We start from the raw sequence: 23,555 nt of genomic DNA, 5'->3' as shown, positions 1-23,555 counted from the left end.
GAATTTGTTTTTAATTCATACTACATTTCAGGTTAAGAAAGTTTCATTCTTTTCTTTAGACTATAATTAATCATCAGTATCTTTATCCCTTTTTTTGGACAATTAAGGCACCTGAATATTTTAGCTCATTTTGTACCTTTTACTTATAGGCTGTACTTTCCTACAGGATTTTAGTTCTGTCTTGATCTTTTTAGTCCAACAATTTAGAATTTATTGTTATCGTTTTCATAATATAAACTTTTGGATTGACCCACACACTTGCCAGTTTTTTTACATCCAATTTGCTCTCTAAAATAATTTTCCTTCTTTCTGACCTTAAGTCTTTGGTAATTCTTAGGATAATAAAAATCACTCAATTATTGTTTTCCTGGAAATGTGTGTATTTTACTTTTATCTTTGAAAAATGGCTTCATTGTATTCTCAGTTGCCTAGGTAGACAGGTTAATTTTTTCTCTCAGAACTTTGAAGATATGATTGCATTGTCTCTGGTTTCCACTGTTACCACTGCAGTTCAGCTTTTAGAGGAATTGACTTACTTTGGAAATAATCTGTTTTCTTGGGTCGGAAATCTGGCCACAGTGTGGTTTAGCTGATTTCTCTGCTCCAGGTCTTATAAGACTAAAATCAAGATGTCAGAAGACCTGCATCCCTAACAGGAGGCTTTGGGGGAGAATCTCCTTTCAAGCTCATTCAGGTTGTTGGCTGAATTCAGTCCTTTGAGATTGTAGGACTGAGCTCACCATTTCTTTGCTGGCTGTCAGCGGAGCACTGCCCTTGTCTCCTAGAAGCCTCTCTGGTTCCTGACGCCTACATTTTAGAACGAGCAGCAGCGTGATAAATCCGTATTAGTCTGGGATCTCTCTGACTTCCTCTTGGCTGCATCTCTACTGCCTCTTTTCCATCACATCTCTCTGACTCTAGGCAGAGAAAGTTCTCTGCTTATAAGAGTTTATGTGATCACATGGGGCCCACTCACATGATCCAAGATAATCTTAATTTATCCTCCAAGCTACTTTTTATTTTATTTTATTTTTTATTTATTTTTTTTTCAAGCTACTTTTTAAAAACTTGATTTTTTTTCGATAGATATAAAATTTCAGTTTTTGTGGGTAATTCATGTATGTTCTGAAAGTACTCTCAATTTAGCTAAATTGTTTGGATCAATTTAATATGGAGAAGGCAAAACCCATGATAGTTTTAAAAGATAAAGCTAAAAAAGGAAGTTTAAAGTCAAATGTGTATTTAGAGTCAAATGTGTTTTATGTAATGTGACAATTTTCTTTGTAGCACTTGACTCTGTATCAAGTTATAAGTCAAACTTCAATATACTGAATGCCCATTAATAAAGATTTCTAATTTGGGTTTTTGAGCAGTGACATTTTTATTAACCTGACTTGGGATGTCCAAAATACTTCTGAAACTGGGGATTAGATCCATTAAACTATACCTTGCTTGTCTAATCAAGAGTAAATTGTAACTTGCCTTCACTGATCAAGCTCACTTTAATTGTTCTTGCAAACTGCATACCCTCCAAGCTTAGACATATCACTAGACTCCTTTAACTACTCATTTAGATTACACCTCTGATAGTGGACCCACACTGAGTTTCAATGGATGACCTTTCCACGTAAACTTTGACCAAAATCTCCACCCTCAGATCACGCTAATGCTGCTATTTTCTGGACATGTGTCCCGTGAAGAAGCATGTAACTCAGATATGCTTGCACAAAGCAGCAATGATCTCACCTTTTTCCTGCCTCCAATCACCTTCCCCTGTACCCCTGACCTATACTCTTCACCCATAAATATCCGGAGCTCGTCACCTTCAGGGAGGTGGATTTGAGATTTGTTCTCCCATCTACTTGCTTGGCTGCTTCATGAATAAGCCTTTTCTCTGCTGCAGATGTCAGCATTTGGCTTGCTGCAGGTCAAACAAGCCTGGTTCAGTAACACTTTCACCTTCAGATCCCTTAGAATTATTTCATTCCCTTATTAAATAAATATTTATTATGAGCCTGTTATTAAGAGCCTGTAGCATTATTATTAGTAACATTAGCAAACGTTATTAAGAGCACTATATTGGCCACAGGATTGACTGATATGAGCAAGATCCATAAAGTTCCTGTCCTCATGGAACTTAACTTCTGGTGGAAGAGACCAAAACAACCAAAAAAGCAAAAGCATGCATAGCATAATGTCAGGGAGTGATAAGTGCTCTGAAGACAGTGATGATGCCGAGTCAAGGGAGAGAGTGGCTCAAGTGGAAACGCTTTAGACAAGGTGAGTAGGGAATGCCGGGCGAAGATGCAGAGACCTGAATGAAGGGAGGGAGTGAGCCGTGTGATTGCCTCTACAGGGAAGAACAAACCTCCAGAAGTATTTTATGACTACTGCAGAATCCAGATCTAAAGACCTAACCAACAGTAGAAGAGCACACCTAACATTTTTGAAAGATAAAAATCAACTTCCTGTTTTGGCATTACAAATCATGGGATTTGAAAATCCCATAGACATAAACACCCTCTTCTATGGCTCTCTGCCAGGAAAAATATGAATCCTTTACCAAGCAAATGACATACACAGATAAGAGCGAATGCTACCAACAAGCTGTTCACAGAAAAGAAAAATATTCCTAGGTCACAAAGTGGTAGAAAACAAATTTTCTTCAAGGTTTTGACAGGCTTCTGGACATCTGCAAAAGTGAAAACTGGGAGAAAATCTGCATGATTAAACACTAAACAATGAAAGGAAGTCTCAGCCTGTATCCCAGCCCTGAGATGGAGTGAGCCCTGGTTCTGCACAGAAGGCATTTCCACCAAACTAGACTCATCCACTCCACTCATCTGGTTTGTGGTTTTAGGCCAAATGCACTCTATATACCTCTTTATAAAAATATATCCATTTTTGAAATTAGTGTTTATTGGATTAGGTAGCCTATAGTACAAAATGTGTACTTAAAAATACATGTAATAATTGACAAATCCCACAAGAATTTAGAAGTATGACAATATATTTTCATCCAGATTATGTTTTTCCAGAAATAAGATAGTCTTTTAATTTTCTATTTTTATAAATTCTGTCAAAAATATTGAAAAGTAAAGATAACTATTAAAATATGAGTCCCTTTTTTTGTTTTTCTTAAGCAAAAAGGTAAATATTTTATTTACTCAATTACATGGAAATAAACCTTAGCAAGAATATTATAGAGATAAGTTTTCATATGTGCTCAGTGAAATCTCTAAATTTTTTATAATATTCCACTATTCTCCTTTAGGTGTCTCTATTCTAATTTCCAATGAATTTAAAGTTAATGTAAATATATCAAAATTAAGAAAATGAGCAGAAACAACCTAATTTTTAGAGAATTAGGAAGGCAAAAAATTTATATGTGATCAACTTCATATTATGCTTTTTTTCAGATTTTCCTAGATCTACTCAGGAATATATTACAGACTTCATGAAGATGATTACTGCTTCACACTAAATCGTATTGTGATGACAATTAGGATGAATGCAAGTTACACAAGAGTTAATGCTAGAGTTAATCAAAGATGGAGGAAACCAGATTCTTGAATGCAGTTTAGTGCATTTATTAAGTACGGGTGGCCACTGTTACTCCTACTTCCAATGGCTTCCCAATGCTCAGAGGATCCAGGCTAAGCTTGTTAAGCTTGCAGACAAAGACTCTTGAAATTTTAACTAATCTATGTCTCCTGAGAATCTCATGTAATTCTTTCCCATAGCGCACTTTCCACTATATTCATCCAGAATACCCACAATATGAATTGCCGTGATTCCTCTTTTTTTTTTTAACGTCTTTATTGGAGTATAATTGCTTTACAATGGTGTGTTAGTTTCTGCTGTATAACATAGTGAATCAGCTATACATATACATATATCCCCATATCTCCTCCCTCTTGCATCTCCCTCCCACCCTCCCTATCCCACCCCTCTACGTGGTCACAAAGCACTGAGCTGATCTCCCTGTGCTATGCAGCTGCTTCCCACTAGCTATCTATTTTACATTTGGTAGTGTATATATGTCTCTGCCGCTCTCTCACTTTGTTCCAGCTTACCCTTCCCCTTCCCTGTGTCCTCAAGTCCATTCTCTACATTTGGTGATGTTGTTCTTTCTACCTTATTACTCTTTCTCCAGTTGGTAAAATTATTTTCATACTGTCATACACAGTACCAAAGTCATCACTCCTCCATGAAGAAGAACATACTGTTATCATTGTACTGCTTACTATAAGGCTTACCATTCTGTTGTAATTGAATATTTGCATTTAGGTTGCCCCTAATTAGTTTTAAGTAGGGCCCTTCAGTGTAGAAACTGTTTTTTCTCATATTTACCTACCAATTTTCATAAAAAATTAAATATAAATAACATTTTAGAGGTATTAATGAAATAAAGAAATGACTTTTCAAAATCAACATCCCAAATAGAGCAAAAGACATTAAGAATTTTAGTAAGTAACTGAGTTATAGAACAGGTATTAGATAAAATTAATTGTACTGGAACAGAATATGGATTTCTGAAGAGCTTCCCCCCCGACTTACTACCTAAGTATAGCTTTCAAACATTGGAAAGCAGTCTATTTCTTTACCTGATATAAGTTTAACCCCAGTTAGATTTATATCTCAGCTGTAGCTGAGAGTTTGGAATCTTCCTCTGTATCAGTAGGAGAAGAGGAAAGAACAAGAAAAGGAGCCTCTTATCCCCAAAGCAGTTTGGAGATGGTGGAAAGGAGGGTACTTAGCAATTCAGCTGAGGAAATGACGAGAAGGAAATTGTTTTGTGTCTCAGGAACCGTGTGGAATTCCAAGATAAGAAAAACAGTTGCTAATTTGAGTATAAAAGCAGGAAACATGATATACTTATTTCCTTTTATGCAAACACAAGTATATGAGGGGTTGTGTGAAAATTATTTTTCTCCTGCTGAACCACAAAGACATAAAATCAAAGTGCTTCTTTTGGACATACTGGTTTTTCTTCTCGCTCTTCTCTTCCTTGTGGATATTATGGCTAATAACACAACAAGTTTAGGGAGTCCATGGCCAGAAAACTTTTGGGGTAAGATTTTCTTTAACTGTTTTTAATTTAAAATTAGGATGCAGAGAAATGTACTGCCTGAAAGTTATTGAAACATTGGAAGTCTCTGAGCCATTTTTTTTATGGTAAATTGATTACCTAAAGTTTTCATAGATTTATTACAAAAAATTTGTTCATATAAAATGTCCATAAAGTGGCCTATGAAGTCATTCAAGGAGAATCTGGGCAACACGTATAGATTATGGCTGGTGTTACAAAATAATAAGAAAATAATAGGAAATGCTAATTAGAAAACAGTAAGAATAAAACTGAGAAAAAATTTGTAAGTCATTGCTGTTTGGAAATTGATAATTGATTTGTTGGAAAATTAAGTTTTATTTGTCTTATGGTTATATAGATTATGTACCTTGTTTAATGAAACTGAGAATTTCTATAGAGATTATTTTAACTTACATTGTCAATGTTATATTCTTTAATTTCCAAAGTGAATCTAAATAATAAATCTGTACTGAAGGAGTGTGATGACATGATTAAATAAGAAATCATATGAAATTAGACGAAAAAACTGTAACAGAACAAGTGTAAATAACACCACAAATAACATTATAAAGAAAGCCTATCAAGGGGAAAAAAGGAACAATACAAAGTAGCTTTTGGCTGGGTTCAGACACAGCTTCTAGTCAGTTAGCAGCAGCAGGACGGAGCTGAGGTCAAAACCACGAGTCTTCCAAGGCTGGAGACACAGGGAGAAGGGCTGAGACATGAAATTGACACTGATGCTTGGGTTCAGGGAAATTTAAAAAATAAAGGGAGCAAGTTGAGTTAAATCCAGAAAAAAACTTTAAAGGAGATAATGGAGTTTATGAAGAGATCGATAGCCCTATTTATTGGCCCAGAACAAATGTTTCATCTCCACAGAGAACTATTTCAGACTTTCCGTTGTGATTCCAAGGTACGTTTTGGGAACTATCAGGTGAAAAATGAGCAGCGATGCTGCCTTCTCCTAACAACCTACCTGGTCGTCCCCATCACAGCAATCTGCATGGAAGGAATTAATTAATTCTTTTTTACCATCAACATTTATGTTTGTTTCATCTGAAAATGAGGGATATTAATAAACATCATAATGTAATTATTAAAAAATTAAGAAAAAGAAAGTAAATTATACTTGCATATTGTAGAGAATGGCTTTGGTAATAAGTTATTCTATGTAGAAACCAATAGACAATAAATCTTTGAATTGTGGGAGTCTTACTTATATAGGTTTCTTACAATACAGTTTGCTGTCCTCCTTTACAGAGAAAGTGAATGTGCTAAATACATGCTAAAAAATAGCTAGAGTGTGTTTGCCCTAAATTCATCATTGCAAAAATAAGTAACTAAATAGATTATTCAAAAGTAAAGTAATTCTTACTGCAAAAAATAATCTATAAAAGCCAAATCAATTTTTTTCAGGCCAAAGTTAATTTCAGGTTTACTTAAAGACTTAAGGAAAAAAAATCATTATCTACTGGTTAAAACATGGATAATAATCATAAAATAAACCTCAATTAAAAACAGAATGTTTAATTGGAGTCTATTTACCAATCCTGAAAATTTTTTTTAATATAGAAATCTTTTCATGTTTGGTAATTGCAATCATTGTTGCTTTTGTTGTGGTCATCCATGTACAATGCTTGGTGTCAGTCTATTTATCTCTTGTAAAAATAAAATACAGTGTGTGGGTGTGAAAAAAAAAAAATAAATGAGATAATTAAAAAAAAAAAAAAAAAGAAATCTATGCTTAAGAAAGAATTCAAACTTATTGTTCCAAAGATAGTTCCTAGTGTTTCTTTATCTTACTTTGTGAATACAACAGAAAATAGATGGAAATAATGAAAACCAGGAAGGGGAGTGTTACCTTGATAAGCATTAACAAAGCCAAAGAAATATGTTGAGTAGATACAATGTTATAATGTTTGATGATATGGGGAAAATATATAAAAGATCACATTAATTCCTCTGGGGTTCAAGAAAATATCAAGTGTAAAATGCAAAAATGTAAATGTGAATATATGAAATGTAAAAATTTCCTAAAATATAAATGTTGATCTTTTAAATTTTTATTTCCTTTTTGATTCTAAATTGATATCTACATCACTGTCTCTGCAAAAATATTATTTGAAAATCTTATAAAGTACAGTGCAATACATTGCCTATTGCTTCCAAAATCAATTGTCTGCTTGGCACTTTGAATTCAGAGAATAGAGAAAGAACAGTTTAGAGAAGCAAAACTTGTACATTTAACCATATGAATTTCCCAAACTTAGGCTGCATAAAAGTTGTTTTCCAAATATAATTTTCCTGATTTACTTTAATGAATGTTGAAAAATAAGATAATGATACCAGGTTATTACCAATAGTGATAGCTTGAATTTTTTTGGTGATCACCCATTAAAACTTATTAAATGTTGTGCAAACATTACAGTAATTAGTGCAAAGGTGGGCAATAAAGTTGGCCTGAGAGTGACAACACAGCTGAAGACCACCACCTTGCATTTCTCACTTTTGCTTTCTTTGATGCATTTCCCTTCCCTACAAACATCCCCCATGAAGGCAGCAGGAAACATAACCTGTGAAAGTTTGCTGCGCTCTGCTTTAATGAAATAGACAAGTGTTGTTAAACTTGGTTAGTTTTTTGGTATTCAGAGTCTTAAAGAAGACCGTTTGGTTATACTTCTTGCCTTACCACTTGTGTTTTTCCCTTTTGGCTAGCATTGTGAAAAATTGGGGAATTTATTGGTTTAAGAACTTGTATTTATTCACCTCATTTAATCCTCACCAAAACTATAATGTCTGTCCTCAAGAAGATTACACTCTTGGAGGAGATTATGTGTCCATAAATATGCAAATATATGCCTATACTGTCATGGAATAATACAAGATAATGTACATTAAAATGGCAATGATTGTTATGAGTTAGAAAGACAAATATGGCAGAAATGGTCCCTAAATCCTCCTTAGAAAAAAAAAATGAGGCTTTATCTGTTCCTATAAATCAGATGAGTTTCAAATAGGGAGACAATTGTAGGAAGAACATTGTAGTCATTCATTTTTCCTACATTAACTTATTAACTCATCCTTTCATCCGTTTATCTATCCAGTTCATTAGTTTACTCAGAAGCATTGACTGACCACTCCTTATATATTAGTCAATATGTCAGGTGTTAGTGAGATAAATAAGGCATAGTTGGAAATTTCAGGGAGTTCAGGAGAAGTGTTATCAGCAAATATGCAGAAGTAAAAACACACAAGCCGTATTTGTGGAGAAGTGTGAATGACTTGAGAAAGATTTGTGTAGTTTTGAAAGTCACTGTAAAAGTTTGACCTGATTTAACATAATTATTTTCAATTTACTTACTTCAAGTCTCCCCATTTTCCTCTTCCTTAGGACTTTTCTCTAAAGTTGGAAAGGGACAGTGGTGGTAGCTATACACTCTCAAGGTTATTGGAAGGAGAGGGCCATTGGTTCTTGATCAAGTTCTGGCCTCTGCTGACTACTGATGTGTATTTCTCATCTGCTTTAGGGGAATTGCCCTTTTTTCTTGCCTCCTCTGCTGAGGGCTCTTACCATAAAATTTGACTCGTATGGTCTGTGCAATATTTGCTAATGTCATAATTTTTCCTTTCTGGTCTACTGGCTCTTATTCAGGTACTTTTCCTTCTGTCTCAGTGGCACAGAACAATGTTGAATGCTCTCCCATAACCCTGGAGCTGTGGGAATTTGGACTGTATATCAGACCCCTAGACCTGGATACACTAATGTCCACACTTCCTCATTGCTCCTCTGCTTTTCAGGGACCCAGAGTTTCTCAGAGGGGATTGTCATCTTTCCCATCTGGATCCCTCTAAGAAGCTGGGAATGGATACCAATTTCTCTGTCACTCCCTAAATCAATATGTAGCTCATCACAGGCAGAGATGGAGTGATGGCCCCTTCTCCAGAACTCTTACTGATCACATAGTTTATAGCCCTTCTTCTCTCTCCAAAACATCTCCTCTTTACACTGCTTCTGAAAATTTACTTGTTATGGATTGAATGTTTATGTCTCCTCCACCGTTCATATGTTGAAGCCTTAACCCCCAAAGCAGTGTTATCTGGAGGTAGGACCTTTGGGTGTAATTTGGGTTAAATTAGAGGGTGGGGACGCCATGATGGGGCTAATGGCCTTAAAAGAAGAGGAAGAGATGGTGCTCTTTCTCTCTCTGTCTGCGTGTATGCACTGAGGCAAGGACGTGGGCTCTCTCCAGAACCTGATCATGCTGGCACCTGGATCTTGGATTTCCTAGACCCCAGAACTGTGAGAAATAAACATCTGTTGTTTAAGCCACCCAGTCTATGGTATTTAAAGGGCAGCCCAAACTGACAAGGGCATGACTCGTAGACCATGGTTTATTTTTCCCAGTACAGTTCATTATAGTAAAAAGGTATGTTCTTGAGTCCTTTAGGCTCTTAGCGTTTTGAAACTGCAACAAACAAACAAAAAAAACCAAAACACTTTTCTCTGTCTCACATTGTCTAGTGATTGCAGTAAAACAATTGGTTTTCAAGACTATCATCTATTCTATGTATTTAATAATCCTATTACCAATTCTAAACATTAACTTTTTCTTTATTCTGGGTATCCTTGATAACAGCCCTAATCCTCTACCAGATAATTGAGATGGAGGATTGTTAGTTGATTTGTTGGGCACTCAAGTGCAGTCAAGGGCAGAAAACCTTGGTTAATAGCTGAAAATTTTATTCCTTAACTTGTGGAAAAATATGTCACTTAGAGACCTACCTCAGCAGATGGGAGTAGGTTGTTTCCAGAGAGGTTGAGGAGGGAGAAAGTTTTGCTGGGCACGCATCCCAATGATGTTCTTTATATTCCCTCTTCCCAAATAGTAAACAAATACTGACTATATTTCAAATTCATATCTTTAATTTCCACTTTAAAAACTCTTGGACATTTCATATTAACAGCCTTCTAATTACTTCCTTTATATCAGTTACCTAGGAAGTTTGAATAACAAATGCTTTTCTTTAAAACTGCTGTATCTCAGTTCCATAGAGAGAAGTTTGAAGATTCATCTCTCACTGAACTCCATGCTCAGAGATTACGATTCAGTAGGTATGGAGCAGAGCCTAGAAGAATGTATTTTTTGATAGGTTCCTGACTTTAGAACTTCTGCATCTATGTTAATGAGAGAAATTTGCCTATAGTAGTCTTTTCTTATAATAGCCTTGTCAGGTTTTGGTATCAGTGTTATGCAGGTTTCCTAAAACAGGATAGGAATTGTTTTCTATTATCTGGAAACATTTGTGTAAGAGTGGCATTGTTTATTGTTTAAATGTTTGAAAAAGTTCACCAGTGTAATTATCGGTAGTATTTTTAATAGGAAGGTTTTAAATGAAAAGTCAATTTGTTTAACAATATTGGACTACTCAGATATTCTACTGCTTCTTTGATTGCTTTAGGGCAGGAATCGTATTTTCTAGGAATTTGCCTGTTTGAAGTAATTTCTAAATGTGTTAACTTAAAGTTGTTCATGGTCTTCTCTCATACGTTTTTCTAAAATTGATTATGAAAGTGTTCAAATATACAGAAAAATTTGAAGAATTTTACAGGGAATATCCATATACCTACCGCCTGGATTCTACTATTAACATTTTTATAATATTCATTCTATCTACCAATCTATTAGTTTATATTTCCAAGTAAATTGCAGATATCCGTACACTTCCCCCTAATTAATTCAGCATGTATATTATTAACAGGAATTCAATATTTTTAAGTTTTTTTTCTTTTTAAGGTCAAATGTACATACAATAAAATGTGTAAACTGATCAAAAATGAAGTGCACAGATCATAACTGAACATTTGCTGAATTTTGACAAATACATACACACCTGAGTAACCCAAACCCCGATCAAGATACAGAACATTATCTCCAACCGAAAAGTTCCCTAATGACACTTTCTAGTCAATCCCTGTCTACATCATCCCCAGAGGTAACCACTAATATGTATTTATTGAAAAAAAATCCGTGTATAAGTGGACCTGTGCAGTTCAAACCTGTGTTGTTCAAGGGTCAGCTGTGTTTCTATCTTTGTGAGGTCTACTTTTTTTCCTGTTTGCTATTACTCTTAGGGAATAGCTCTTTGGAAGCCCAACTCAGAGTCTAGAATATTTCCCAGAGTCTATCCTCCTTGGTATCACCTGAAATCCAGTCTTTGTTTTCTAAGCCTACTGAGATCGCACAGAGTTCTACTCAGATTTTTTGCCTCTTTTGCCTCGCTTTACAGATTACTGTACGAGAGATTTTCTTTTCTCTTAGAATTTGCTCCCTCAAGTCAGCAGTTTGGGTAGGTCTCTGATGGCTTCAACCAGATTTAAAAAAATATTTTTGATCTGTATTTTATAATTGGTCCCAGTGGTTTGATACATGTTAGTTTATCACACACAGAAAGTGATGGTCTACCCTGTTCCTTCTGAACATAATTTAACTTACCTTCTACTCTAACAATACTGTTGACTAATTATATTCAGAGTATGACTTATGCCTTGTGACTTTGGTCAAAACTACTTCCAGATCTCCCAGATTTTTCCTTACTTGTCCTACAATTGAGTCTAGTTTCCAGTAAGCCAGAAAGAAAAAAGAAAATCAAGGGTGGCAGTTAGGCATCAGAAGTGGGACAGGATAAAATTTACATAGGGTGGTCAGGGTAAGCCTCAATGAGAAGGTGACATGTGAGCAAAGACCTGAAGTCACCCTTGTAGATGGCTGATAAAAGAGTTTCAGGAATAGGTTACCGCAAGCACGAGGCCCTAAATTGGGAGCACAGCTGATGTGTTTAAGGAATGGCAAACAGGGCAGTGTGGTTGGAGCTGAATGAGCCAGGGGAAGAGTAGTGATGAGCACAGATAATTGAGAACAGATCAAATTGGAGCTTCAAGGCCATTTGGGAGAGTTTACATTTACTCTGGGAGAAATGAAGGGTTTAGAACAGAAGAGTGATGTGATTTGACTAATACTTTCAAAGGTTCACTCTGGCTACTGTATTGAGAATTGAGCAAGGAGAGAAGCAGGAACCAGAGAGAAGGCTATAGTAAGAGTCCAGGTCACAGATGATGCTGACTTGGATCAGGGGGTAGCAGAGTAGATAATGAGAAGTTGAATTGTGGATATATTCTGAAAACAGACCCAATAGGATTTTCCGGGAGATGAGATACACATAGGAAATACTTACTCTTTGTTTAAAGGATTGTAATTAAAAGTTTTCTGAACCTTAAATATAATTCTTCCTAAAAACGATTTTTGCGAAAGTCTTATTGTCTGAACCATCCTCCTATATACTCTAGGGTACCAAGAACAGCATAGCCTACTTCAGTAATAGCTAAGCTTAATGATTCTTGCAATTGGAAAAGATTTTGTGACTGTTCTGTTGTCAAAGATAAAATCACTTTTCAGATATCAGAACGATTCAACTCAAGGCCACTAGATGGTGACCTCTACTAAATTTTGACACTAATGGACAGAATTCTAGGTATGGGTAAGATTTATTGAAAACCAGGTTCAATATTAGAATCTTAGAATTGGAAGGGACTATAGTGACCATTATCATTAGGCCAGGAAGGGTCAAATGACTTGGGAAAGTTATATAACCATTAGTAATAATAGCTGTCATTTATTGAGGACTTAGGTGCCAGCCCCTTCGTAGTTGTATAGACACAGGTTACAAAATAGGATAACAACACTTAATTTATATGCTATGCCCTGCTAATGTTAGAGTTTGTTCCTTTTTTCCTTTAAAGGGAGATCTACCTTTTCTAAGGCAATCATTTGGTCTTTTTAGTTGCATTTTATTGTAATTACATGAAGTAAAATTATTTCCCCTTGATTCTACATTTTAAAAGTTTCTATTTTCTTTTTTTTCTTGAAATGAACCTTATGTACTTTTCTCTATAGATTAACATTTTGGAATATTTTATTTGTCAGAAGAGACTGTGGTAGAGAGACTCAAAGGGCATGTACACTGAGACCATGTATAGGAACACTGTAAACTTTAAATCGAAATGGTCAAAATAAAGTAAATATGTCTCTTTAATCTTATCTATTATACCTGCTTATATCCTGAGATATTTAGAATCTTCCATCAGACCCTAGTGGTTACATTGGTTTATACACAAAAGCAAGGACATGTACTTTTCAAACTTGAGTATTTGTCTTTTCATTTTATGTCATACCTGAGTGAAAGCCCCCCTGACCAGTGCTAGTTGTCAATATTCAATTATTAAAATAAATTGTGTTAGTTCTACAACATAAACCTTAGACTCTGTTTCAACATCAATAAAATTAGGAGACTGTGGGACTTCCCTGGCGGTCCAGTGGTTAAGACCCCACACTTCCACTGCAGGGGGCACGGGTTCGATCCCTGGTCGGGGAACTAATATCCTGCCCACCATTCAGTGCAGCCAAAAAAACAGTAAGAAATAAAAAATAAAATTAGGAGTGTGAGCTGAAACATTTTTAAGAGTTTGTTTTAATTGAAACCTTGTATCTCTGATTCTATATCTGAAGTTGTTGATACTTAAAATTCTCCAGTGGAGGCTGTTGATTTAGGGAAGTATAACTGTAGAGTACATAATACTGCCTTACCATATTTTCCCCAAGTATCTCTGTCTGTAACAGGTTACTAAATCTGGTATTAAACTGATACAATTTTTATGCATTTTCACTTTCATTTTAGATTAATATTTTCTTAGAACACACCAAAGAAATAAAGCATTTCCCTAATTGGGTCGTTTGACAGTTAAGTGATATAGTACACTTAAAATAGTGTCCGAGACCTATAAATTAAATTAATCAAATTAGAAATGGATATTACTGTTTACCACAATAATAAAATAAAAATAGGTTTGCATTTTATAAACTATATTCCTCCAAACATCAAAATTTTCTTAATCACAGTTTTAGTGAATGAAACCTTTCTGGCTTAGAATAATAAAAGTTCAAATTTAAAAGGAGCTTACAGTTTACCAATGAAGTGTCTACCTAATGCATTATTTTCCTACTCAAGGGCATAATAACATTAAGATGGATCATAATATATCTTTCATTCATCTATTCTAAGTAGGAAGACAGAAAATCTGAGTGAGTTTATTCATATTCTTTGATTAAAGTTTCTCACGGTAATCAACTCATGGGTTCTCTGGAGTATAAACTAATGAATAAACTCTTTCAGGGGCAACTGATGATAATGTACAGTAATAAATTATTCAAATATGTGCAATATGCCACATGAAAACAAAGATTGCCAAAAACTCACTGAAATAAGGTAAAATTAGGTATTTTTCTTAACCAAAGAACCAAATTTAGCAAAATGCCTGGACTCATGTACTTATTTGGAAAGAAGACAAAAGGACTGGGTTTTATGAAGTATTTGAGCAGTTCATGATTTTTATTTAGCTCTTTTCTAAGAGCAACTAAAACATTTTTTTCAGTGAAATCCAGAATTTAGGTAGCCATTATAAGCAACACAAAACTTAAAGGAACTTTATAATGATTAAACTAATAATTAAAATTTGATCCAGCAAATCTATTCTCTGATAAACTATTATGGCATAAAATGGCAAAGACAAGTAAGTATAATAAAGTAAGCAGATGCTAAAATTTCTAAAACATAATTTAATCTGATTATTAAATTACTGCTAGAAAATAACATCATCATTTACATCATGGGAGCAAGAGTATCTAAGCCTCAGTTTATCACCACTACCCCCCTCAATGTCTTATTTCTAGGACATTAGGTGGTATGATACTTTGGAATAATTTTTACATTCTTTTCACTTTGGGTCTCTCATGACCAGGTTCTTTCCCATTCTTACTACAACTTCCCAGATTAAACCATTATTACTGCATGTTGGAACCATTGCTTCACTATCCTCCCTGTTTCTCTGCTTTCAGTCTACCACAGATATCACTACCTGCTCCATCTTCATCCTTCCTAATGGGTAATTTTGCTCAAGCCTCTTCTTTGCCCACAGTGGAGAGGTTGAACTTCTTGGAGAAGTACTCATGGTCTTCCATCATCTGACCCCCAACTTATTGCAGGTAAAGTGGCCAATGACCCACTCACTGCCACATCTAAAGGACATTTTTCTTATTTTAAGTCTTCTAGAATGTTAACTCTACTAGGGCTGAGACTTTATTTTCTTCCCTGCTCTCTCTGCACTTAGCAGTACTTGGTGTCTAGTGGGTGCTTTATGTGCTAACAAATGAATAGTAAATATCTCTGCGGCATCTGGTTGCTAATGATACTACCTAAAATTCTCTCCTCACTTTGATTCAGTGCTAGTAATCTCTCTTGTCTCCGTGGACCACCCTAATTAGCCCTTCTTTGTTTCCCTGGTGTTGACTTCCACCACCGGTTAAATTCTGGTTTTCCTGGAAGTTTGTTCTTAACTCGCTTCTATAAACATATTCCTTTCCTTTAGTAGAAATGCTTTCCATGGATGGTTGAACTCTTGTAGCATGAAGATTCCCAGTTTTGCTTCTCTTTAACTCCATATTTATTTAACCCTGAATTCCAAATATATATCCCAGGGACACACAAATTCAACATCTTTCTAATATCAGCTTCAGCCCCAGTTCTACATTCTCACATTTCTTCCACGTTTGGATGAATGATACTAGTATCAACCTATCCACCCTCACCTGCCCACACCAGAACCTGAGAGTCATTCTAGATTCATCCTTTCCTCAGTGTAGCAAAGTGTGGTTTTTTTACTGGTTGACTTGTGTGTGTGTGTGTGTGTGTGTGCGTGTATGTGTGTGTTTGGTTGGTTTTTACTGGTTGATTTTTATTTTTAGAAGATGAAGGTGGGGAGGGATTGTATGTCCTTTGTTTTAAATTTTCTTTTGTTTTGAAGGATCCCCAAGTTTCCCCTCAATCTTGCCTCCTTTCTCCTTCATTGTGTGGCTCCCCAAAAGCACCTATCCTTTTCTTTCTTTCTTTTTTTAAACAGCTTTATTGAGATATATTTCACAGGCTATGTAATTCACCCACTTAAAGTATACAATTAAATGATTTTTTTTATAGTTACAGAGTTGTGTGACTGCCACCACAATCTGATTTAAGAACATTTTATCCTTCAAAAAGAAACCTGTCCCCATTAGAGGTCCCTCCCATTCCTTTCCATCTCACCCCCTTGCCCTAGACCATCACTAAGCTACTCTCCGTCTATATAGTTTGTGTGTTCTGGACATTTCATGTAAGTAGAATATAAAATATGTGATCTTTTGTGCTTGGATTCTTTTCTTCCCTACAGGAAGGTTACTTTCCAAGACTGCCTCTTCCCATACCTATATTCACTTGTAAGTCTGTTTCCTATAGTCAGCGTGCTCATGGACCAGTTCACCTTTTCATTATTTTTACAGTATTTCCAGAATTGCCCTTCTTCTCCATGATAGCTTATGGTAGAAGTATGGGAGATAATTCACTGGTTTCTGTTTTCCATCATTTATTTTTAATTTACTGGTTTCTATTTTCCATTGCTTATTTTATTTTTTAAATTAATTAATTAATTAATTAACTTTTAAATTTTTGGCTGCATTGGGTCTTCATTGCTGCCCACGGACTTTCTCTAATTGTGGAGAGCGTGGGCTACTCTTCTTGTGGTGCGCGGGCTTCTCATTTTTTTTTTTTTTAACCAATTAAGATTTTTTTTAAAATTTATTTATTTATTATTTATGGCTGTGTTGGGTCTTCGTTTCTGTGCAAGGGTTTTCTCTAGTTGCGGCAAGTGGGGGCCACTCTTCATCGCGGTGCGCGGGCCTCTCATTATCGCGGCCTCTCTTGTTGCGGAGCACAGGCTCCAGACGTGCAGGCTCAGTAATTGTGGCTCACGGGCCTAGTTGCTCCGCGGCATATGGGATCTTCCCAGACCAGGGCTCGAACCCGTGTTCCCTGCACCGGCAGGCGGACTCCCAACCACTGCGCCACCAGGGAAGCCCCGGGCTTCTCATTTTGGTGGCTTCTCTTGTTGCGGAGCACAGGCTCTTGGTGCACAGGCTTCAGTAGTTGTGGCTCGCAGGCCCTAGAATGCAGGCTCAGTAGTTGTGGCGCACAGGCTTAGTTGCTCCGAGGCATGTGGGATCTTCCCGGACCAGGGCTCGAAACTGTGTCCGCTGCATTGGCAGGCAGATTCTTAACCACTGTGCCACCAGGGAAGTCCCCCACTGTTTATTTTTTAGGTAAATTGAAGTTTGAATTTTTTTTCCATCTTCTAATTATGCTGAAGGCATGGTTTTGTATAACTTTATTTGGTCATCTTGTTTTTCTCTATTGTTTTTTAGAAGAAATTTTGGAAAATTCTGATTTACATGGTTTCACTGCCTTGGCAGCCCAGATTTTCTATAATTCCTTTTTTAGGTTCCAAATCTTGGGGCACTGATAAGTACAAGTTAATGTGGAATTTTACTGTATTATCAATAAGGCTAATTTTAGGTTCTGACTGTATTTATTGCTTTTTCCAGAGCAAGCCTAACTCTATGAAATCCCAGTCTCAAGAGATTGCACTTTAAGGCTATGACTCAATATTATTTTGATGAGAGACATTTTTGAAGAACAATACTGGGTCTAGAAGATCTGTCATAAATCATCTTGTATTTCAGAAGTCATCTTCTTAGTATAAAGAATTTATTGCTTAGATTTGACTTAAATAGTTGTTCTGGAGGATTTTGATATAAGCATTTGTGATAATTGTGAAAATAGGACATAACAAATATAGTCTTACCACGGGAGATAAATGTGAATATAAGGTGGAAAGACACTAAAATATATCCAAAAATTAAGGAGCAATGATTATTCTTTTGTATTTGTTAATATTGGTTTGTTTTGTTATTTCTGCATCATAGATTTTGTGTATACCATCATAGATTGGAACGATAAACTGGAGAGAACTTTGGCAATCATAAAATCTAACCCCTTCATTTGAAGAAAGTAATAAAATAAGTGAGTCTAAATAAATTTTATAAAAATCACACAGTATGTTAGGAATAGAGCTGAGTTTGGCACCCTAAATCGGTCATCTTTTGCTGTGTAACAATCCACCCCAAAACATAGTGACTTAAAACAACCATTTACTTAGCTCACAATTCTGTGGGCTGGCAACTTGGGCTGGGGTCAGCTTGATGGATTTTCTGCTGGTCTTCTTTCATGGACCACACTCAGTTTTTGGGTTGACTGTATTTAAAATTCAATGCATACTGAGTTTTCCAAACAGAAATTTTAAAATTATATCCAGGTATCAGGAAAAATATGTTGAAATGCACAGAATTTGAGAGAGAAAGACAGGCTTTGGGATAGTGGGAAAATCAACATGGCTTGTGGGTTAGATCATGGGGTAGAGGGTCGGTAAGTGTGGTGGGTGATAAGGCCAGAAGTGTCTTCTAATATCCAGCATGTCTTTCGATTCAATGCAGGGTCTCTGCTACCCAGTTTTATTCAAGAATATGTTTTTAGTTCACAAGAAGAAGCGATAAGGTAGAATTTCCATTTGGGAATGGCATGTTTCCTTCCTAGCAACAGGAAATCTGGACAAATACAAGTTCTGTGAGTTGGAGGATACTGGCATTATAGCAGAGATTCCCTGGGGAATCAGGGGACAGGAATTTCATATCACAAGGGCATGATAACAGCATGAACCAGGTTGGGAACCAAGAAAGAGCACAGTAGTCTGCATAGGTCATGTCATCAATGAGTCAAAGATATAGGTGACAGTCCAGGAGTTCTGGAAATATGACATAAATCAGTCAGCCCCCCAGGTGGTTCTAGCCCAGCACTTCCTGTCTCAGAATGAGAACAGGAAGTGAGGCATCATGCAGCCTGCAGGTGGAAGACATTGGTGGGGATGATGAAAGCAGACAGAGGAAAAGGCAAAGTCAATGTGACTATGAAATTTTTTATCAACTTTTGGCACATTAGTTGCTACTGTAACTCTAAAGGAAATAACCTCTGGACTATATTTGCAACTCTATAAAATTTATGAGCTAAAGAACAGGCTTTTTTAAAAAATGAGACTTTTTAATTACTAATTTCTTAAAGATAATAAAATAGCATAAGCAATGTGGAACGCTACAGTTAAAAAATCTCATTTTGTATCCTTTATTCTTTTGCTTTGATAAACGAAAGCATATCAGCTTCATTTATTCATATCCACCTAGCACCATCTTCTATTTCCCAAATCCAAAAAAATCTAAGTTAATCATGTAATCCATAGTAACCATTTGTATTTTGCCTGTGTATTTAGTCGGACACCTGTTTACAAAGCAAATTGCCTCTTTGTTTTCTTTGTTTCAGAGGGTGTTATAATGTCCTTCACAGTGTCCATGGCAACTGTACTTGTAATTGGAGGATTTATTTGGGCTTTGTTTGTTTGTTTGTCTCGAAGAAGAGCCAGTGCCCCCATCTCACAGTGGAGTTCAAGCCGGAGATCTAGATCTTCTTACACCCATGGCCTCAACAGAACTGGATTTTACCGCCACAGTGGCTGCGAACGTCGAAGCAACCTCAGCCTGGCGAGCCTCACTTTCCAGCGCCAAGCTTCCCTGGAACAAGCCAATTCCTTTCCAAGAAAATCAAGCTTCAGGGGCTCAACTTTCCATCCGTTTCTGCAAAGTCCGCCACTTCCCGTGGAAACTGAGAGTCAGCTGGTGACTTTCCCTTCATCCAATACCTCCTCCACCATCAACACTTCCCACAGTCTGGGCCGTCCTGATTTCCACTGGTCCAATCACAGTCTTCGGATTGGCCTTTCAACACCAGCCCCACCTGCCTATGAGTCAATCATAAAGGCTTTCCCGGATTCCTGAGTAGGGTGCTTTTGTTTCTGTTTCTCTCTTTTCTTGTCTTTTATTGAAAGGAAATGACAAATAGGCTAAACAGAATTTTGAGGACATGGCCCAAATGCCTAATGAGTTTCTAACCTGAAACGAGCACACACAAGTTGGACATTACAATGTAAAACACATTTTCTTTGAACACATCTTTTTTCTTTGTCTCACAAAAGAATAATATTTTTCCAAATAGTTGTATATTTATGTATTTTGTATTCGATGTGAGAATTATTAAAGATAGTGATTCTTATCTAAGAATCAGCTGGATACAGTATATATATTTTAGACTAAAATAAAAACTTTAGATATTTGTGGTTTACAATCCCTTTTTGCTGTCCAATGTGACTATAAAGGGGAAAAAATCACTTAAAAGTGTAATAACTTTTTAAAAAAAAATTTCTATCCTAAGGAATTTTAATTTAATTTTCTTTAGAAAGACAAGTGAACCACATTACCATCTTGGATTTTTAATGGATTATATGGACACAAAATGACAGAACATAGGAGATTCTAAAGTTCCTTGATTCCACTCATTTATGAGAAGTGAGGGAATCAAGCAAAGGAAGCTGAACTCAGTGGGTGTTGCATAATACTATGATAATTCTGACACTTATTTTTCCCCCAGACTCCTTTTGTGCTTTCCCCAAGAATAGTTGTCCACATCACTGAGGCAAAATCCTTGTTTTTACTCACACGGTGATTTAACATTTCTTTACTGTTGTGGTTATATTGTTATAAAAACAACAACAGCAAATCCAATTCATTTGATCTAAAAACAAACTTTAACACTGAGCTTACATTTTTTTTTTAAGGAATAAATTTTATTTCTTACATTTAAAGCTAGCAACTGGGAAAGCACGTTATCTAGGGATCTTCTGCAACTTCACAGACAAATAAGGAAGCGTTAGTGGGGAGAAAGTCTTTCAGCCAAATAGGTGTTACAACCATGAAGAATCCTCCTTCCTGGATGGACTCATTGGTCATCATCTTTTATTTGCTTCTCTATGAATTTCAACTTCAGCTTCTGTGAAGAGTCTTTGCACAAAAGTTAAACTATGTCAAATGGTCCTTGGTGCAGATAGTTATTTAAGGAGTCCACCTCCACAGGTAGCCACCCTCCTAAAGGAAGAGACCTTCAGTGGCCAGATGCCTGTGGCTGCCCTTTTTCATTTAAGGACACGAGTTCACAGGATTATTACTCAAAAGACCTGTGGTTTGTTTCTGATATAATGAATATTTAGCTTATGTTGCTGTTTGTTTCTTTGAACATTGGAATTTTCCGTGAAGAAAAATGTACTCTCATTTTAGTTTCTGCAATGCAGCTGTCCCAGCTAATAGTGTCTGAATATGGCTCAAGAATGGAATAATTTTTACTTAATAAAAGATTCTGTATAGCATTTTCTTTCTTGTTTTTTATTTAGCTTACATTTTCCATTGTTCTTCAAGGACAATTATGCTAAAAGATGTCTATAGTAAATGTCTATAAATAGATGCTCTCTAATGCAATATACCTGAAAGAAGAAAGAAAGAAGGAGGGAAGGAAGGAAGGGCGGAAGGAAGGAAGAAAAGAAAAAAAAGCTCGCAGGATAACGGATTTGTTGTAAGTTGTTTTTGGACAAACTTGGCAGTTACCATATAGCCACGTAAGGTTTTAAGAGATCATTAATTTAGTAACAAGTCTATCTTTTGCTTGTGAGTCATCCTTAATGTTTAACATGAGAAGTAAGCAAAGTGTATGGTTTTTGTCTAGAATTTATGTTGGGAGTAAAAACTGCTTTATGTCTCTCAAATGAGGAAAATGAGAGCAGAAATCCCCTGGATATTTAACCATCTGGCAGAATTATTGCCTCCTCTCTCCCCAAGTTATGAAACAATCAAAATGGGTATCTTGTAAAAATTGTGCAATGTATGAAATGTGAAATTAAAGCAAAAATTGGAGACATTTTTTTAGTTGTATTTGTTTTATTTGAAATATTTAGTTGATTACAGAATAAAATTAAACTGGTGTCAATTTTGATTCAGAGTTTATTTATTGAATAGCCTGTGACTATTTCCTATTTATTTGGTATTTTAACTCAGTTAAGACCATTCTCTATAAACTATTCCAGAGACACAAACCTTACTTTTTCTAATAACGTATAACAGAAAAAGGGTAACATCACAAATAAAAGAAACAGAATTTTCAATGTATTAATACAGATGTAAAAATTATTTGTTAAAAGCATTAGATTCTTACCTCGCTAGATAAACAATTCCAAAATTATTTAACTATTTTAGAGAATAAACTTTTTTATCGAGATATAGTTGGCATATAACATTATATTGGTTTGAAGTGTACAACATAAAGATTTGATATACTTATATATTGCAAAATGATCACCACAGTCCAATCTAATTAACATCCATAACCACACATGGTTACTTGTGATGAGAACTTTGAAGATCTACCCTCAGAAACTTTTAAATATACAATATGGTATTATTAACTATAGTCACCATGCTGTACATTACATCTCTGGGGTTTATTTATTTCAGAACTGGAAGTTTATACCTTTTTTGATGACCTTCACCCATTTGATCTCCTCTCCCTTCCCCTGCCTCCCATGTCTGGCAATCTGTTCTCTGATATCAGTAGAAAGTCCCATTTATTCATTTGGAATTTTGCCTAATATATTCATGTCTTGAAGCAACTAGGAATAAACTTTTTGAAACTAAGAAAAAGAACCCTAGTAATACATGAAAACCACAAGCAAAAGCTGAAGAGCTATAGAAGTGTCTAGTTTTATTGCAAGTGGTGGCTGATTTACAGATAAGGAAGAAAAAAATCAAGCCAGAAATTTCCAAAATTAATTAGCTTCTGGGTAACAGGAGTAAAAGACGGACAGTTTGCTTATCTTTCATAGTGTGAGAGTACAGGACACACTCTTTTGTCTGCCAAACCCTCTGCTAGTCTGAAAACCATATTCCTTTCCCTGACTATCCACATGATTATGGCAGGAACAATCACTGCATCAAATGTAACCTCATTAATTGGTCTAGGAAAAGGCATCTGACCAAGCAAATCCAGTGGACCTTTGCAAAGGATTTTGTGGTAGGGATCCCAAGAGAGGCCAATATCTCTCAGATGCTTAAAACTGTAAGAAGTAAAATTTTAAAGCGTTTTTTCTGCCACATGGTAGGAAAGAAAGCAAACTGATCCACAGAGAGAAATAGAAAAAAAAAAATGGAATTGCCAATGGATTTGAAATTCTTAGTCCCTGTAGCTCCTGAAGGCTGGCTGTATACATCCCTTGCCTTCCTAAGGCATGGCTAATGAAATCTTTCTTGGATTCGACTGAATATCACAACAGCTTTCTAGCAAATTCTCATTTTTCTATAAACCAAATTGGGTTAGACTACAATAACTGGCCAAAAAGGTTTCTAACTAAACAGATATTTAATATATACTGCTTTCTCTCTGAAGCTGATAAATTGCCAAATATGGGCATAAGCATATTATGAGAAATTATAATGGCAACTGCTAGTAAAATTAGAGTATCTATCTTTGGAAATTAGGTATGTAGACAAAAAACAGATTATAT

At 35.8% G+C, this 23,555-nt stretch overlaps 1 protein-coding gene across 2 annotated transcripts; it reads left to right on the top strand.

The window, feature by feature from the left end:
- Positions 1-4,890: 4,890 nt before the first annotated feature.
- Positions 4,891-21,957, top strand: MYCT1 (MYC target 1). Of its 2 annotated transcripts, none has more exons than XM_059941883.1 (2): positions 4,891-5,074; positions 19,439-21,957. In XM_059941883.1, exons 1-2 carry the CDS (start codon positions 4,891-4,893, stop codon positions 19,948-19,950), a joined length of 696 nt encoding a protein of 231 aa, XP_059797866.1. In that variant the 3' UTR covers positions 19,951-21,957. The 2 variants fall into 2 exon arrangements, with proteins under 2 accessions (XP_059797866.1, XP_059797867.1); XM_059941884.1 differs by having other exon boundaries at positions 4,990-5,074; positions 19,530-21,957.
- Positions 21,958-23,555: the final 1,598 nt, after the last annotated feature.

This window comes from Balaenoptera ricei, chromosome 12 (genome assembly GCF_028023285.1).
Source record: "Balaenoptera ricei isolate mBalRic1 chromosome 12, mBalRic1.hap2, whole genome shotgun sequence".
Classification (NCBI taxonomy): domain Eukaryota; kingdom Metazoa; phylum Chordata; class Mammalia; order Artiodactyla; family Balaenopteridae; genus Balaenoptera; species Balaenoptera ricei.
This window is presented reverse-complemented; position numbering and strand designations above follow the sequence as displayed.

What these genes read in the sequence shown, in the direction of transcription:
- MYCT1 (XM_059941883.1), top strand. Translation starts at nt 4,891, where the DNA reads ATGCAAACACAAGTATATGAGGGGTTGTGTGAAAATTATTTTTCTCCT. An exon ending in ATGGCCAGAAAACTTTTGGG is followed by an intron (nt 5,075 to 19,438) that starts GTAAGATTTTCT and finishes TCTTTGTTTCAG; the next exon opens with AGGGTGTTATAATGTCCTTC.